Here is a 16,311-nt window from a genome sequence, read left to right as displayed (position 1 = left end):
GCATTCTATGTTTTAAAAAAATTAGAAATGATACATCAGAAGAGATATTGCCAAGATGACAGGCTACTGATCAAACTCTGTATGGCCAAAGTTATAGTCAAAGAGTCTGGGATTGTTTCTACTCAATCTTTCAATTAATAAATTTGTATTTCTCTAAATTAGTCTCCTGAACTTATTAGACTATAAATTACAGACTCCCTATCCCCACTGTAATGGGAATGGCATTATCCTATGCCAGCTTTCTTAGTGATAGCAGTTTCCATGGCTAAAGCAGAGACCCCAGCAGAGTCCGGGCCCAGGTGTTAAGGTTAGTGGAGCCTTGGGTACTGGGGCCTTCTGCTTATAACACTTTTCAGGCAACACTTACCCTTTGTTAAAATAAAGGTTGTAAATAAAATAATAATAAGGACAGTCTTTCTTTTCTTTCTACCTACAGCTTCTGAGTGTGGTTTCTCTGCTCTCTCATTGTAGAACAGAAGCAAGAATATAGCTTTTCCCTTTTAATTCTAAGGACCTCTTTCCCAGGGAAAAAAAAAAAATTTTAATTAATAACATTAACTTTCATGAAAAAATTAGTCATAAGTACCACTTCTTCCTCATAAAATTATTTCAGCCACTGAAGGTACCAAATGTCAGGCTATCTCCCCATTAGTACTCATTTCAAAACAAAAAGCTATTTCATCTATTTTCCTACTTACATTACACTTCTAACTCTCACCTAACTCAAGCTCTTTAAATTAAGATATTGTACAGCCATCAGTTTCTACTATACTTTTGTAAAATTCAATTAGCCCTGAAAATTGCTTTTTTTAAGTATTAAGCCAAGACATGGTTAGATAAACTACCTGAAGGCGCTCCAACCCAAGCCAGACCAAGAACACCATCATCAAAATCTCGGTCTGTGAAGACATAGGCCAAACAGTAGTCATCATGATTCTGCTCAGAATTCAATTCCAGAAACTTCTCCACGCCAATATTTGGGAAACGGAAGGGATTTGTAGGGTCCTTTTCGTCAGCAGTTGTGTTGATCTAAAATCCAAGACAACTATTTAAATAGGCAATTAACATTAGCAAAGCCTATGTGTAAAGTCATTGCTCACCTTCTTCTGAACCCGCCTGGACAATGTGCTTGGAATCCACGGGAAATAAGGCCTGAATTAAGGCTTCTACAATTATTCCCACTGCCCCCATCCCTAAGCTGATCATAGAAGTCAAAAAGAAAAAAAGAAGAAGAAAAGGAAAAAAGAAAGGTTGAGTGAGTAGGAGAATTAAAACTGGGTACACTAAATTTCTGGGCAAGTATTGACCAAATTTCTGAATACTGAACACTTGGGATGGAAAAGCAGGTTCTGCTTTCAAAACTTCTAATAAAGAAGTAGAGTTTCTCAAATTTAATCATGTGAGCAAGTCTCTTTTAGTACTAAATGGTGGAAAGCAAAAGGCTATAAACCCCTAAATTTTAGCTAATTACTAGAACATGAAATAGATCTCAAACCCAAGACCTTCAACTCAACAGCCAAATCATTTCCTTGTTCTCCTTGCCTAAAACCATAGGAGTCAAGCCCAACAAACTGCAAGTTCAATTTTTTTCCCTGAATGTGGGCAAGAATTTTCTTTTTACTCCCCATTCTCTTCTCTTACTATATATCAAGCTGAGTTCCTCCAGAAAGCTTCTTTTGATACTTAGCTACTGTACTCCTAGTGCAGGTTCCTCCCTGACAAAATCTGAAGAATAATCAGTTCTGACACTAAACTTCTACCAAACAAAAGCTTTCATTTATTAGCCCCTGCCTCCTTTCAGAGACACTTGCCTATTCTCTGAAGTCCTAGAACAATTTGCCTTCCTCAAGTTAGAAAATTACATATACAACTGTGGAAACAGAATAAAAAGGGATATGTATGAAAGGAGACATTTTTTAGAAGGCAGTCCTCAGTCTACTGAAAATGTCAGTAGTAAAGGGAGGGTAGAACAGTTGATAAAATGAGAACTACAGGACTTTTTAGGTTCCATACCTTTCAGTAAAGCCAAGAGACTCAGAAGCAGGACTGCAAAAATATTACTGTGGGAAACTGCCTGAGGACAGATTTCCGGTTTATCTACTAACAACTAAAAACAATCAGTAATGGTCATCTAACACAAAAATATCCAAAAGTAATCACACTATATATTATAAAAAGCATATGCTTAGAGACAGGCTATAGGTTGCTTTTTCCCACTAAACAGTGAAATGAAATTCCTTGATATTTCTGAAATATTAGCTACAAATAAAAATTGCACCCAAATTGCAGTTACCTATATTACAAATGAGATAATATTTAAATGTTTATTGATATAAATTTCAAATTAATGGGTCACAAGGAATCTTCAGATGAGATTTAAACTAAAATTTTAGTCTCGGTTAAAAGCTTTAAAACAACCAAGTGCCATACTATCCATTCATATACTTGCATTTCTTCATAATGCAAATCATTATACTAAAAAAAAAATGTGTTTCACTACAATTTGTTCTAATATTCTTTACTTCCCACTAGTTTGCATTTTATTGCTTTGCCTACTAAACAATAATTATTATCACTTTTACTTGCTCATTTAAAGGCTTAAATTACTCTCAAAATACATGAAAGCTACTGATTATAAACAATTCTTACAATGTTTATCTACAAACCACATTTCACCCTCAACTCCCATTTAACATTTCATCACACTACTATGGACCTTTAGCTACGCTATTAAATGTATTACATGCACAAACAAAAATTATAATTTAGTCAATCATATTTTAAGAAAATTAGAAGCACAAATACAAAGAAACCCTATGGCAAATACTTACATAAAATGATTTTTTTAACTCAAGCCATTTATCTAGTTTACGAATTCAGATTCCTAAAAGCTATTCACATAGATAGAATTCACACTTGAAAAATTTTTAAAACAACCCAATTTTGTTAGTAATTTAGTATCTACTTATTTAAATTTATAACATTAAAATTAATCATCAGTGACCCTGTGGATCTAGGTAAGCATTTCTCACAATGTATTCTACAGTTCTCTGGGCCCTCAGTTGACATTAATACAGAAAAGTTTCCATAGTCAAATAGTTTTGAAAATTATGAGTTCCTCTCCTGAAGGACTTCCCAAATTTGAGAATTCTGTACTAAGAATTCATAAGAAGAGAGCACAGTACTAAGTGTCCAACTTCCAATTTTATTTAGCCACTCTATCTATCCTTCTCTCTCCCCTAGAATACCAAAAGGGACACACTCTGAAAAGTACTGCACAAGGCAAATCTTAAGAAACTGAGAAATGATAAGGTGGGGTGGGGCAGAATGTCAAATATTATATCTGTAGTTCTTGAGAGGCTAGGGCTTTCTAACTGGCATGTTAATCAGATAGAATATAGTATGACAATACTTCTCTTGCAGTCCAGATTAAAGCCCTATCGATTTCCTTTTTAAATCATAAACCAAGGTATCCCTATGTGTGTGTGTTTGCACATGTGTGTGTAAAAGCCAAGAATAAAGATAAACTGGATGAGTAATACAATTTAATTATTAATGCATAAAGATGAAGTAAAATGCAAGCACTTTTCTTATAATAAACACTATCCTTATTGTTTTCCTTTCTTATTGTTCTGAACTATCGAAATTCCTTACTCTTATTCGTTTCACCATGAAACTGATGTTACGGATTCCGGAGAAGTCTGTAGTCTGGTAAATTGTATCAATCGCTTTAACATGACTGGATATCTACAGATTAAAAAAAAAAAAAAAAAGAAAAGGAAAAAAGAACATTTTAGAGGCAATATTAAAATGTGAATAAGGCTGTGAATTTCCATTTTCCCAAATCAAGAATTATTCGTGTTCCACCACACTCAAATTTTAAAATGTCCACATCACATACTGGATGAAAAGTTGAAACAGATTAGTGAGCTGGGGCTAAGAGGGGAGATTCTGTGCCTTTTCCAGACTCTTCTCCAGCAAGAAATAATCACTCTTGCTTCAATCATATAAAACTTTGTTTCTTCAATCAATCCCTCAATGTCAGACCTCCATGTCTTTTCATGTGCTATTTCCTTATGCCTAGAATATTTTTATCTGTCAGACTCAGTTCAAACATCTTCTAAAGAATTATCCTGATAGGGGCACCTGGGTGGCTCAGTGGGTTAAGTGTCTGACTCTTGATTCTGGCTTGGGTCATGATCTTGGGAGTTGTGGGACTGGCCCCACACATCAGGCTCTGCACTGGGCATGGAGTCTATTTAGAATTCTCTCTCTCCTTCTGCCCACTCCCATATCCCACTCTCTCCCCTCACCCCCCAAAAAATTCCCTGATAACATCAGGATACTCAGTCATTCTCTGACTTTAGTCTATTGCTGCACTAGTCCACATTATCTTTAAGTTTTGTTGACTACTACTATATACTACACTAAGCACTGTTTTAGGTGCCAGGGATACAATGGTGAAAAACAGAAAAGGTCCCTATAAATTTAGAGATTTATTCTAGAGGGTGATGGTAGAAAGAAAGTAATGTAAATATAAGTAAGATACATTAAGAGCTCCTAAATTCTAGGAGGAAATTAAACATGGTGATAAAACATTAAGGGATTCTCTATTTACCTAGCTGACTCCCAACTAAACACTCTAGCTTCTAAAACCACTTTCCCATCTTCATTTATAAAAAGCAATCTTTCTACAGTTTATGTAAAAATATGTATATGTTCTCTTAAAATTATTTTCAAAGAAATTATATAAACTTAAGATAGTTAAGCAGAAGCATTAACAATAATTTCAAAAGTAGCCCAGGCTTGGGTGGCTCAGTGGGTTAAAGCCTCTGCCTTTGGCTCCGAACATGGTCTCAGGGTCCTGGGATCGAGCCCCACATCGGGCTCTCTGCTTGGCGGGGAGCCTGCTTCCTCCTCTCTCTCTCTCTGCCTGCCTCTCTGCCTACTTGTGATCTCTGTCAAATACATAAATAAAATCTTAAAAAAAAAAAAAAAAAAGTAGCCCAGGCTGCCAAACTGATAAAGAAAGTTCTACCAATGCTGACAGGGTCCATTATAAATTCATGCTATCGAACCTCAACTTGGCTTGGTAATCCCTTATCCAATTCTTTCTGTTCCTACTTCATTCCCAACAGTGGTAGTTCAAACATTCCTCCACAAATGATTATACTTCATACTTTACTGAGACTTCATTTTTATTTCCCTCCCTCTTTACCTTCAAATTTTTTTTTAAAGATTTTATTTATTTATTTGACAGACAGAGATCACAAGTAGGCAGAGAGACAGGCGGGGGGTGGGGGGAAGCAGGCTCCCCGCCGAGCAGAGAGCCCGATGTGGGGCTCGATCCCAGGACCCTGAGATCACGACCTGAGCCAAAGGCAGAGGCTTTAACCTGCTGAGCCACCCAGGTGCCCCTACCTTCAAATTTTTCTAACTTCATCCATTTCTATTTTTCTCAAAGGGTAGTTCTTTCCCAAACGGAAACTTTTCTTTATTCTCACCCCAATTCTTACTGGACCTTCAAGAATACTTTTCCTATCAATTTTTCTTTCTCTTATATACCACATTGCTTTTCTAGTGGATCATCTTCCTCTTCCTACCAACTTGCTCATTAATTCTCTGTCCTCCTTTCACCCCCAAATAGTCCATATTGTTTCTAAGTCGCCATATTTGTTTCTGTTTTTCACATTTCTTAAAACCCTCACTGCTTTGGCCAACATACTGATTACTGTTTGTAATGTTTTTACCCTAACAACTCTATCAGCTTAAAGCTCATCAATAATCTTCTAATAACTAAAAACCAGCTACCTTCTGTAGTTTTTTTTTTCCCAGTATTATTGAGGTATAATTGATAAATGAAACTCTAAGATGTTTAAAGTGTACCTCTTGATGATTTGATGTATGTATATATTGTGAAAGGACTCCCCCACCCCATCTAGTAAATTAACACACTGTAGTCATTCTCTTTGGTATCTCTGTAATATGACACTGTTAGCCATGCATTTGGTTTTGAAGTTGTTTCTTCCTTGGTTAATTCCATTTAATCTCCTACCTGTTTAACTATTACGTTTTATCCCATTGCTTCTCTTCCTCATCCTATTCACTATATACAGATATCCCCCAGTTTCTTTCCTTTTAATTTCATTCTCTCCCCTTACTTCAACTCTATCTTCTCTATCTTTAAATTCAACGCAGAAAGTTTAAGGTTAGGGCTAACTACTCCCAAGCTCTACATTTTCAATATGCTAAGGAATGACCACTTGGCTCTTTTTTTTTTTTTTTTTTTTTTTTAATTTATTCATTTGACAGACAGAGATCACAAGTAGGCAGAGAGGCAGGCAGAGAGAGAGAGAGGGGGAAGCAGGGTCCCTGCTAAGCAGAGAGCCCAATACGGGGCTCGATCCCAGGACCCTGGGATCATGACCTGAGCTGAAGGGAGAGGCTTTAACCCACTGAGCCACCCAGGCACCCCAACCACTTGGCTCTGAAACACATCTAAAATTAAGCTCATCACCACCATCAAAATGAATTCACCATTTATACTAATGGCACCTACATCCTCTTAGTCTCAAATAAAATTTGGAGTCAAAAATGGATTATCAAACTTTCACGGGGCATCTTCAACAGGAAGGACATTTTGAAGAGTACCTTCAGAAACTTTTTACTTTAATAAGGGTTGAGAAGATAAATATGCAAAAACACAACTCTGAAAGTGCTGAGTACAAAAACAAAACAAAACAAAACAAAAAAACAAGTGCTAAGTACAATGGGAACACAAAACAGAAATTAAATACTTCTCATTGGAAGGATTCCTCTATTCTTCCCTCCTTATAGGACCACAACTGAAAATTTCACCTTCTTTTTAAAGCTAATCGCCAGTGTCATCATCTTCACGAAATCACTGTCTTACACCTGTTTTGGAGGATTCTAAAATATCCTAACTCTTTCAGTCATCCATGCATTTATCCCATGTATTGTATAATTACTAAAAATATGTTTGTGGTTTTTTTTTTTTTTTCCAAAAAAGCGATATGTCATAACTTTAATTCTTAGAGGAAAACATAGGTGTAATGAAACAGTATGAGAACTCCTAAAATAGTAGCAAAATTACAAATACCTGGGCAATCACAGCTTCTCGTGTTCCATAATATTTAAAGAACAGATGATCAGTCTGAATATAAAGCTGACAAGTATTTCTTTCGGCTGAAGTTGTACGTTTTTTCCTCAGGTGTTCTGGACTGTTAACAGCATGTTCTTCTTGAGGTGCCTATAAGTCAAAAAAGAGTCATTTCTGATCATCAGTATGTTTCACTATTATTATAAATTTAAATAGCTAAGAACACATATTATGTAGAATTTCATATTTGCTTTATTATGGAACACCATAGGTATTCCCCCACACCATTAAAAATTCTTCATAAATCTTACTTTCAGCCTCATAATATTCCACTGTATAGATGATCTTTAATTTATTCAAGCAATTCTTTCACTTTTAAACATTTCAAAACCTACCTTTCAATATGTAATCATTTCAATATAAAGCAAGTCTTCTAGTTGTTTATAATACTTTGATATCTTCTTCTATCTCCCTCTTATACCCAATCTATTACCCAGCCCTGTCAAATTGACCTCCTAATACCTAGGGAATATGCTCATTTTCTCTGGTACCCACCCATCAGCCCAAGCAACCATCACTTATTACCTAGAATACTCCAATAATAGCAATGTAATCTATCCATATCCATTACTGGCCTTCACTCTATTAGCCATACTGCAATCTTTTCAAAACGCAAATTTGCAAATATTACCCACCTGTTTAACAGATTTCAGTAGCTTCTTACTGCTCTAAGGATAAAGCCCTAAATCCTTTACATGTGCCACCAAATCAGCACTCAGTCTCTACTTACCTGACCACTTTCTTTTCATTCTATCTACCACAGAAACCAACTCTTGCTCTCTGTGCTACAGCTACACAGGCCTTCTTTCCAATCCTCCAGCATCGTGTCTCCTGACACAGTTTCTGCACACACTACTGCTGTCTCTCCTGACCTAGCTAACTTCTCCCTTCAGACTTAGCAAAGGTCAATTCATCCATACCATGTCACAGAACCATGTACCCATGTCCCTTCTATAGTGCAACTTTATTGTGTGGTGATTGGTTTAATTTCTGTCCCCAGCCCACCATCATTACTTCAACCGCTAGAATACGAGCTCCAGAAACAAAAAAAAATCTGTGTTTGCTTCTTGCTATATTGCTTTCACCTAACACACACTTGACAGGCAAACACTAGATATTCAGTTTGTATTTGTTTAAAGAATTAGCACTGCTACTGAACCCAAGCACTTCAACATTTGCTGACATCTAAGAGCTCCATTTTAAGTGAATTTTGATGACACAGTAATGAAGAATTCAAATTAAATTGGTTTTTTAAGCCACAATCCAAATTTACATTCACATTTTATGCTTTCCTTCTACCTTAACAACTCCATGTTTGCCTGTTCTCTCACTTACTGCCTTTATTTTACTTTTATTTATTTTCACGGAGTACAGCATTCTAGGATAGCAGGTACTCAGTTCCAGCACATTGCACCATCTTCTGTTTCCAACTGTCTCCAATGAGAAATGAGCTGTCATTTCAACTCTTGCTTCTTTGAAGGTGACCAGATTTTTATTATTGGTTGCTTTTAAAAGTACGTATCTTTTCATTTTTATACTTTTCTAATAATATGCTAGAGTGTTACTTTCATTGGAAAGTATTTGTCTAATTACACAGCTTACAGAATTTGTTGATATCCACTGCCGTTTTTGGAAAACTCTCTGCCATATCCGTCCCTATTTCACTCTTACTTTTTCCTTCCTTGACATAATTGAGATATCAATTATACATATGCTAGACCTTTTTAACGAATCCCTTATCTATCTTTTTTTTATATTTTTCTATCCCTTTTCTTACTGGTTTACTCTGTTTTCTTATGATCCACCATCCAGATCTAAACCCATCAAATTATTAATTTCTGTTGTTATTCTTTTCAATTCTAGAATTTTTATCAGGCTCTTTTGTTCCTTTCCAGTTTTTTGCTGTAATTTTAAATTCTATCTTTATGTACTTGGACAACTGAAGTATGTATGTGTCCAATCATTTCATTATCTGGAAAACTTTAGGTTGTTTACATGTCTGACATCCCTGCTAGAATGCAAGCTCTCTCAGGGTGTATACTCTGTGTCATTTACTCTTATATCACTGCTGTTTCGTATACAATAGTTTTCTTCTCTTGTTCTTCCATCATATTGTCTTGTTTGTTCAGATGCTTATTATTTGTAACTGAGCGCCAGACAACGTACATGAAAAATCACAGATACAATTTTAGGCTTCAGGTGATGATATCTTTCTCAAGACAAGATTTGTTTTTTCTTCTGGCAATAATTAGGCCTGATACACTGGTGATCCTGGATCACCTTACCCTAATTAGAGATTAAGCAGCTGTGATGTAGAATTTTAATCCCTATGATAGAAGGAGGTAGGACATTTTTTGACTCACTCTTACTCCCAGGGAGTAGCCCTTCAAGATTCCAACCTAAAGCCCTTCTGAGAGGGCCGTAAGTACTATTTTTATCCTTAGCCTCAAGAATCTGGAGAGTTCTACTCAGCCTCTCAGTCTCTCAGCTACCTTATCAGGAACTAGAAGATATACCTAGAGAAAAAATAGCCCCAAAGGCCATGCTCACTTGTCTAGGCATTTTCATATATTTTAAGATCCAGCCCCGTAATTCTTCACAGCCTTGTTCTTTCTCCAATGCCTCCAAACAAATAAACACACAAACATGCAAATGCAGACACACATATAAACACACACAAATATTTATATTTTAGGGTGCCTGTGTGGCTCAGTTGGTTAAGTGTCTGCCTTCAGCCCAGGCCACGATCTCAGGCTCCTGGGTTTGAGCCCCATTATCTGGCTCCCTGCTCAGTGGATAGCCTGCTTCTCCCTTTCACACTCCCCCTACTTGTGTTCCTTCTCTAGGTGTCTCTCTCACTCTCAGTGTCAAATAAATAAAATCTTAAAGAAAAAAAAAAAAAAAAGGAAAAGAATACTCTATTTCTTGAAAACAATTCCTTATTAATTTTATGTATTGTGAATACTGTCTCAAAGTTTATAACTGTCTGGGGCGCCTGGGTGGCTCAGTGGGTTAAGACGCTGCCTTCGGCTCAGGTCATGGTCCCAGGGTCCTGGGATCGAGCCCCACATCGGGCTCTCTGCTCAGCGGGGAGCCTGCTTCCTCCTCTCTCTCTGTCTGCCTCTCTGCCTACTTGTGATCTCTGTCTGTCAAATAAATAAATAAAATCTTTAAAAAAAAAAAAAAGTTTATAACTGTCTTTGCTTTAAGGTGTCTTTTACTCTTAATTTTCATACAGTGAAATATATCAAAATTTTTATAGTCAAAAGATTTTATGTCATATTCAAAGTGTTTCTCTACCCCAAAATATTTTTTAATATCTTTTTAAATGCTTTGCCCATGTTTTAAGTGGAGCTCATAAATTTTTTTTAAGTGAGTTAAAATAGTTCTTTGTATATTTTGGAGAAGCCTTTTATCAGATGTACTGTTGACATTTTTGCACAGTCTCTGGTTTTCTACATTTTCTTAACTGTGTCTTTTGAGATTTTAATTTTGACAGAGTCCAACTGATAAATTTTGTAGGGTATTTTTGTATCCTAAAAAAATTGCTGCCTATGCCAAAGTTACAAAAATTTCTTTTTTCCTACAAGTTTTAAGTTTTAGCCTTAACCATATAGATTTTTCATCTATTTTCACCTTTTTTTTTAATTTTCACCTAATTTTTATATAACGTATAGTGTACAGGCTGAGGTTTGCTCTCCCATATATTTTCACCTACTTTTTTTTTAATTTTCACCTAATTTTTATATAACGTATAGTGTACAGGCTGAGGTTTGTTCTTCCATATGGATATCCAATTCATTATGCCAGTACCTGCCAGACTGTTCTTTCTTGGGACTTTCATGAAAATCAACTGACCCTATGGCTCCCTATCCTTAGGTCAAAAGGACACTATTTTGACTATTATGCCTTAAAATCAGGCAGTATAAATCCTCTAGCTTTGTTCTTTTTTGAAAATTCTTTGGCTATTCTAGGTTCTTTACATTTCAGCCTATCAGGATCAGTTTATCAATTACTAGATAAATCCCCACTGAGATTCTGATAGGGGTTGCACTGACTAACTCTACAGAACAATTTAGGGAAAACTGACATATTGAATCTTCCAAACAATAAACACAGCATATTTCTGCATTTAGTTAGACATTTAATTTTTCTTGGAATGTTTTATAGCTTTCATATGTCTTGTGCATATCTTATTAAATTTATTCTAAGTATTTTATATTCTTGATTTTTTAGAAGGTTTTTTAAAATTTCATTTTCTTTTTTTTAAAGATTTTATTTATTTATTTGACAGACAGAGATCATAAGCAGGCAGAGAGAGTTGGGGGGAAGCAGGCTCTCCGCCAAGCAGGGAGCCCGATGTGGGGCTCGATCCCAGGACCCTGGGATCACGACCTGAGCTGAAGGCAGAGGCTTTAACCCACTGCGCCACCCAGGTGCCCCTAAAATTTCACTTTCTAAATGTTCACTGATAGTGTATAAAATGTAACTGATTTTTTTCATACGGTCTCGGTATCTATCCTGAATCCTTGGTAAATTTACTTATTAATTTTACAACTTTTCCTAGACTCACTAGGATTTTCTAATCCTACTCTCAATACTCTCAATGTCACCTACAAACAAATGCAGTTTATTTCCTTTACAATCTATATGCCTTTCATTTCTTTTTCTTGCCTGATTATGTTATGACCACGATGTGTTACCTTCTTTTATATCTTTTATATATTGAGTCTGACTTGTTAATATTTTAAGAAATTTTGCATATGGGGTACCTAGATGGCTCAGTGGGTTAAGCCTCTGCTTCAGCTCAGGTCATGATCTCAGGGTCCTGGGATTGAGCAGAGAAACTACTTCCCCCTCTCTCCCTCTGCTTGCCTCTCTGCCCATTTGTGATCTCTATCTGTCAAATAAATAAATAAAATCTTAAAAAAAGAAAGAAAAAGAAATTTTGCATATATATTTATAAGGTATATTGGCTTGTAGTTTAGCTTTCCTGTCATGTCTTTTTCTGGTGTGCTTATCAGCATCGTGCTGCCCCGACAGAATGTGTTAAGAAGTTTTCCCTTCTCTTTTATTTTCTTAGGGGCTTTGTGTAAGACTGGTATTTTTTTCTTTCTTAAATGCTTAGACTTCTACGGTGAAATGATATCTGGGCTTGAACATTCCTTGATGGGAAATTATTAAGTATCACTCTAATATCCTCATACATACACCCACTATTCTATTTCTGCTTGTTTTTCTTAATTTGTATCTGTAAAGGAATTTGCTGATTAAACTGGCTGTTAAATTTATTGGCTCAATGTGCTCAAAATTTAAACTATTAATGTGTGTAGTAATATCCCCTTTCATTCCTGATACTGTTAATTTCTGTTTTCTCTTTATTTCTTGATCAGACTAGCTAGAAGTTCATCAATTAATCTTTTCTACTGATTTCCTCTGGTTTTTATATCATTAATACCCCTCTTGTTACTTGATTCCTTCTATTTAATAACTTAGAGGTTAATTTGTACTTCCTGGTCTAGCTTTTTAAGATGGAAGCTTATGTGGCTGATTTCTAGATATTTCTTCTTTTCTAATATGATCATTTAAAACTTCACATTCTCTGCCTACTTGTAATCTCTGTCAAATACATAAATAAAATCTTAAAAAAAAAAACTTCACATTCTTTGTTATTAGCGAATGTTTCCTGTGCACTCTTCACTTCTTTGCATAGATATAAATTTCCATCTAGTATCCCTTTCCTAACCAAAGAACAGCTTTTAATATTTTTTTGCATTAAATTTTCTTTCAGTGGTTATTCAGCTTAAGCTGAATCTAACAAATTTTATTATTTTGTGTTTTTGTTATTCACTTCAAAATAGTCCCCAACTGCATTATTTGATGTTACTTAATCTCTAAAAATTACAGAATTTTCCTCATTTTTTGTTACTGATTTCTAATTTAATTTCCTTAAGACCCAAGAACTTATTCCATATAATTTCAATCCTTTTAAACGTATTAAGATTTCTTTTATAGGCTAGCATATGTTAGCAAATATTCATTTACACTTCAAAAGAATGTATATCTGCTACTTTTGAGTAGAGAATTCTATAAATGTCAATTAGGTCAGGTTGGTTTAGAGTAGTATTCAAGTTTCCTATATCCTAACTGGTTTTCTATCTATTTGCTCTATCAACATATCAATCAACTTCTCTAATGAGAAGTAAGTGTACCTCCAACTATAATTCGTAGATTTTTCCAGTTCTCCTTTCAGTTTTGTCAGGTTTGCCTAATGTATTTCATAACTCTATTACTAACTACATTATTAACTAACATTTAGGATTATTTCTCCATGATAAAGTAAAATGTCCCTCCTTGCCCACAGTAATATTCTGTGAGCTGATATACATTCTTTGATATTAACATGGTCACTTTAACATTCTTATGACTGGTGTTTATACGATACATGCTTTATCATCCTTTCAAACTATCTGTGTCTTTACATTTAAACTGCATTTCTCTCAGCAAGGAAATTGAAGCAGCAATCAAAAAGCTCCCAAAAAATAAGAGTCCAGGACCGGATATCTTCCCAGGGGAATTCTAACAAACATTTAAAGAACTGATACCTATTCTTCTGAAGCTGTTTGAAAACAGAGAAGTGGAAGGAAAACGTTCAAACTCTATGAGATCAGCACTACCTCATACCTTTTGATCCCAAAACCAGAGACCCCACCAAAAAGGAGAATAACAGATTAACATCCCTGATGAACATGGATACAAAAATTCTCACCAAGATACTAGCCAGTAGGATCCAACAGTACATTGAAAGGATTATTCACCACAACCAAGTGGGATTTATTCCTGGGCTGCAAGGGTGGTTCAACACCCACAAATCAGTCAATGTGATACACTAAATAATAAAAGAAAGGACAAGAACTGTGATCCTCTCAACAGATGCAGGAAAAGCATATGACAAAGTACAGCATCCTTTCTTGATTAAAACTCTTCACAGTGTAGGGATAGAGGGAACATACTTCTATACCATAAAGCCATATATAAAAACCAACAGCGAGTATCATTCTCAATGGAGAAAAACTAAGAGTTTTCCCCTTGCAGTCAGGAACACAGCAGGCATGTCCAATACCACCATTGCTGCTCAACATAGTACTAGAAGTCCTAGTCTTAGCAATCGGACAACAAAAGAAATAAAAGGCATTCAAATCAGCAAAGAAGTCAAACTCTCACTCTTTGCATAAGATATGATACTCCCTGTGGGAAACACAAAAGTCTGCACCCCAAAACTGCTAAAACTCATACAGGAATTCAGCAAAGTGGCAGGAAATAAAATCAATGCACAGAAACGAGTTGCATTTCTATACACCAGCAACAAGACAAAAGAAAGAGAAATTAAGGAGTCATTTCCATTTACAATTACACCCCAAACCATTAAGACACCTAGGAATAAACCTCACCAAAGAGGCAAAGGATCTGTACTCAGAAAACTATAGAACACTCTTGAAAGAAATTGAGGAGGACACAAAGAAATGGAAAAACGTTCCACACTCACAGATTGGAAGAACAAACATTGTTAAAATGTCTATGCTACCTAGGGTAATCTATACATTCAATGCAATCCCTATCAAAATACCATCAACGTAGGGGCCTGGGTGGCTCAGTCAGTTAAGCTTCTGACTTTGGCTTAGGTCATGATCCCAGGGTCCTTGGATAGAGCCCCACCCTGGGCTCCCTGCTTAGCGGGGAATGTGCTTCTCCCTCTTCGTCTGCTGCTCCTCCTGCTTGGGCTCTCTCATTTGCACTCCCTCTCTCAAATAAATAAAACCTTAAAAAAAAAAATCAACTTTTTTCACAGAGTTACAACAAATAATCCTAAAATCTGTATGGCACCAGAAAAGACCCCGAATAGTCAAAGGAATATTGAAAAAGAAAATCAAAGCTGGTGGCATCACAATCTGGACTTCAAGCTCTACTACAAAGCTGTAATCATCAACATAGTATGCTACTGACAAAAAAACCAGACACACAGATCAATGCAACAAAAGAGAGAACTGAGAAATGGACCCTCAACTCTATCATCAATTAATCTTCACAGGAAAGAATATCCAATGGAAAATGGTTCCTCGGGGCACCTGGGTGGCTCAGTGGGTTAAGCCTCTGCCTTCGGCTCAGGTCATGATCTCAGGGTCCTGTGATCGAACCCCGCATCGGGCTCTCTGCTTCGTGGGGAGCCTGCTTCCTCCTCCTCTCTCTCTCTGCCTGCCTCTCTGCCTATTTGTGATCTCTGTCAAATAAATAAAATCTTTAAAAAAAAGAAAAGAAAATGGTTCCTCAACAAATGGTGTTGGGAAAATTGGACAGCCCGATGCAGAAGAATGAAACTGAACCATTTCCTTACACCATACACAAAAATAGACTCAAAATGGATCAAAGACCTAAATATGAGACAAGAATCCATCAAAATCCTAGAGAAGAACACAGGCAGCAACCTCTGTGACCTCGGTCACAGCCACTTCTTGCTAGACACATCTCCAAAGGCAACAGAAACAAAGGCAAAAATGAACTGGGACTTCATCAAGATAAAAAACTTTTGCACAGCAAAGAAAACAGTTAACAAAACCAAAAGACAACCGACAGAATGGGACAGGGTATTTGCAAATGCCTTATCAGATAAAGGGCTAGTATCTAAAATCTATAAAGAACTTATCAAACTTAACACCCAAAGAACAAATAATCCAATCAAGAAATGGGCCATGACAAGAACAGACATTTCTCCAAAATAGACATACAAATGGCCAACAGACACATGAATAAATGCTCAACATCACTCGACATCAGGTAAATACAAATAGAAACTACAATGAGATAGCACCTCACACCAGTCAGAATGGCTAAAATTAACACGTCAGGAAATGACACATGTTGATGAGGATGCAGAGAAAGGGGAATCCTTTTACACTGTTGGTGGGAATGTAAGCTGGTACAGCCACTCTGGAAAAGAGTATGAAGGTTCCTCAAAAAGTTGAAAAGAGAGCTACACTACGACCCAGCAATTGCACTATGGGTATATTTATTTACCCCAAAGATACAAATGTAGTGATCCTAAGGGGCACCTCACTGTTTATAGCAGCAATGTC

The 16,311-nt window shown here is 36.2% G+C and overlaps 1 protein-coding gene across 1 annotated transcript in view; it reads right to left on the bottom strand.

Moving 5' to 3' along the window:
- ADAM10 (ADAM metallopeptidase domain 10) overlaps positions 1-16,311 on the bottom strand; it is a 134,679-nt gene that overhangs the window by 36,316 nt on the left and 82,052 nt on the right. The window contains exons 6-8 of the mRNA XM_032864849.1: positions 7,121-7,270; positions 3,655-3,747; positions 846-1,029 (exon numbers count right to left, since the gene is read on the bottom strand). Of these exons, the coding sequence (XP_032720740.1) occupies positions 846-1,029; positions 3,655-3,747; positions 7,121-7,270 (427 nt within the window). The remainder of the gene's footprint in view (positions 1-845; positions 1,030-3,654; positions 3,748-7,120; positions 7,271-16,311) is intronic.

The sequence above is a fragment of the Lontra canadensis genome, unplaced genomic scaffold (assembly GCF_010015895.1).
Source record: "Lontra canadensis isolate GAN:19392208 unplaced genomic scaffold, GSC_riverotter_1.0 scaffold28, whole genome shotgun sequence".
NCBI lineage: Eukaryota > Metazoa > Chordata > Mammalia > Carnivora > Mustelidae > Lontra > Lontra canadensis.
Note: the sequence above shows the minus strand (reverse complement) of the source record. Positions and strands in the feature narration are given on the sequence as shown.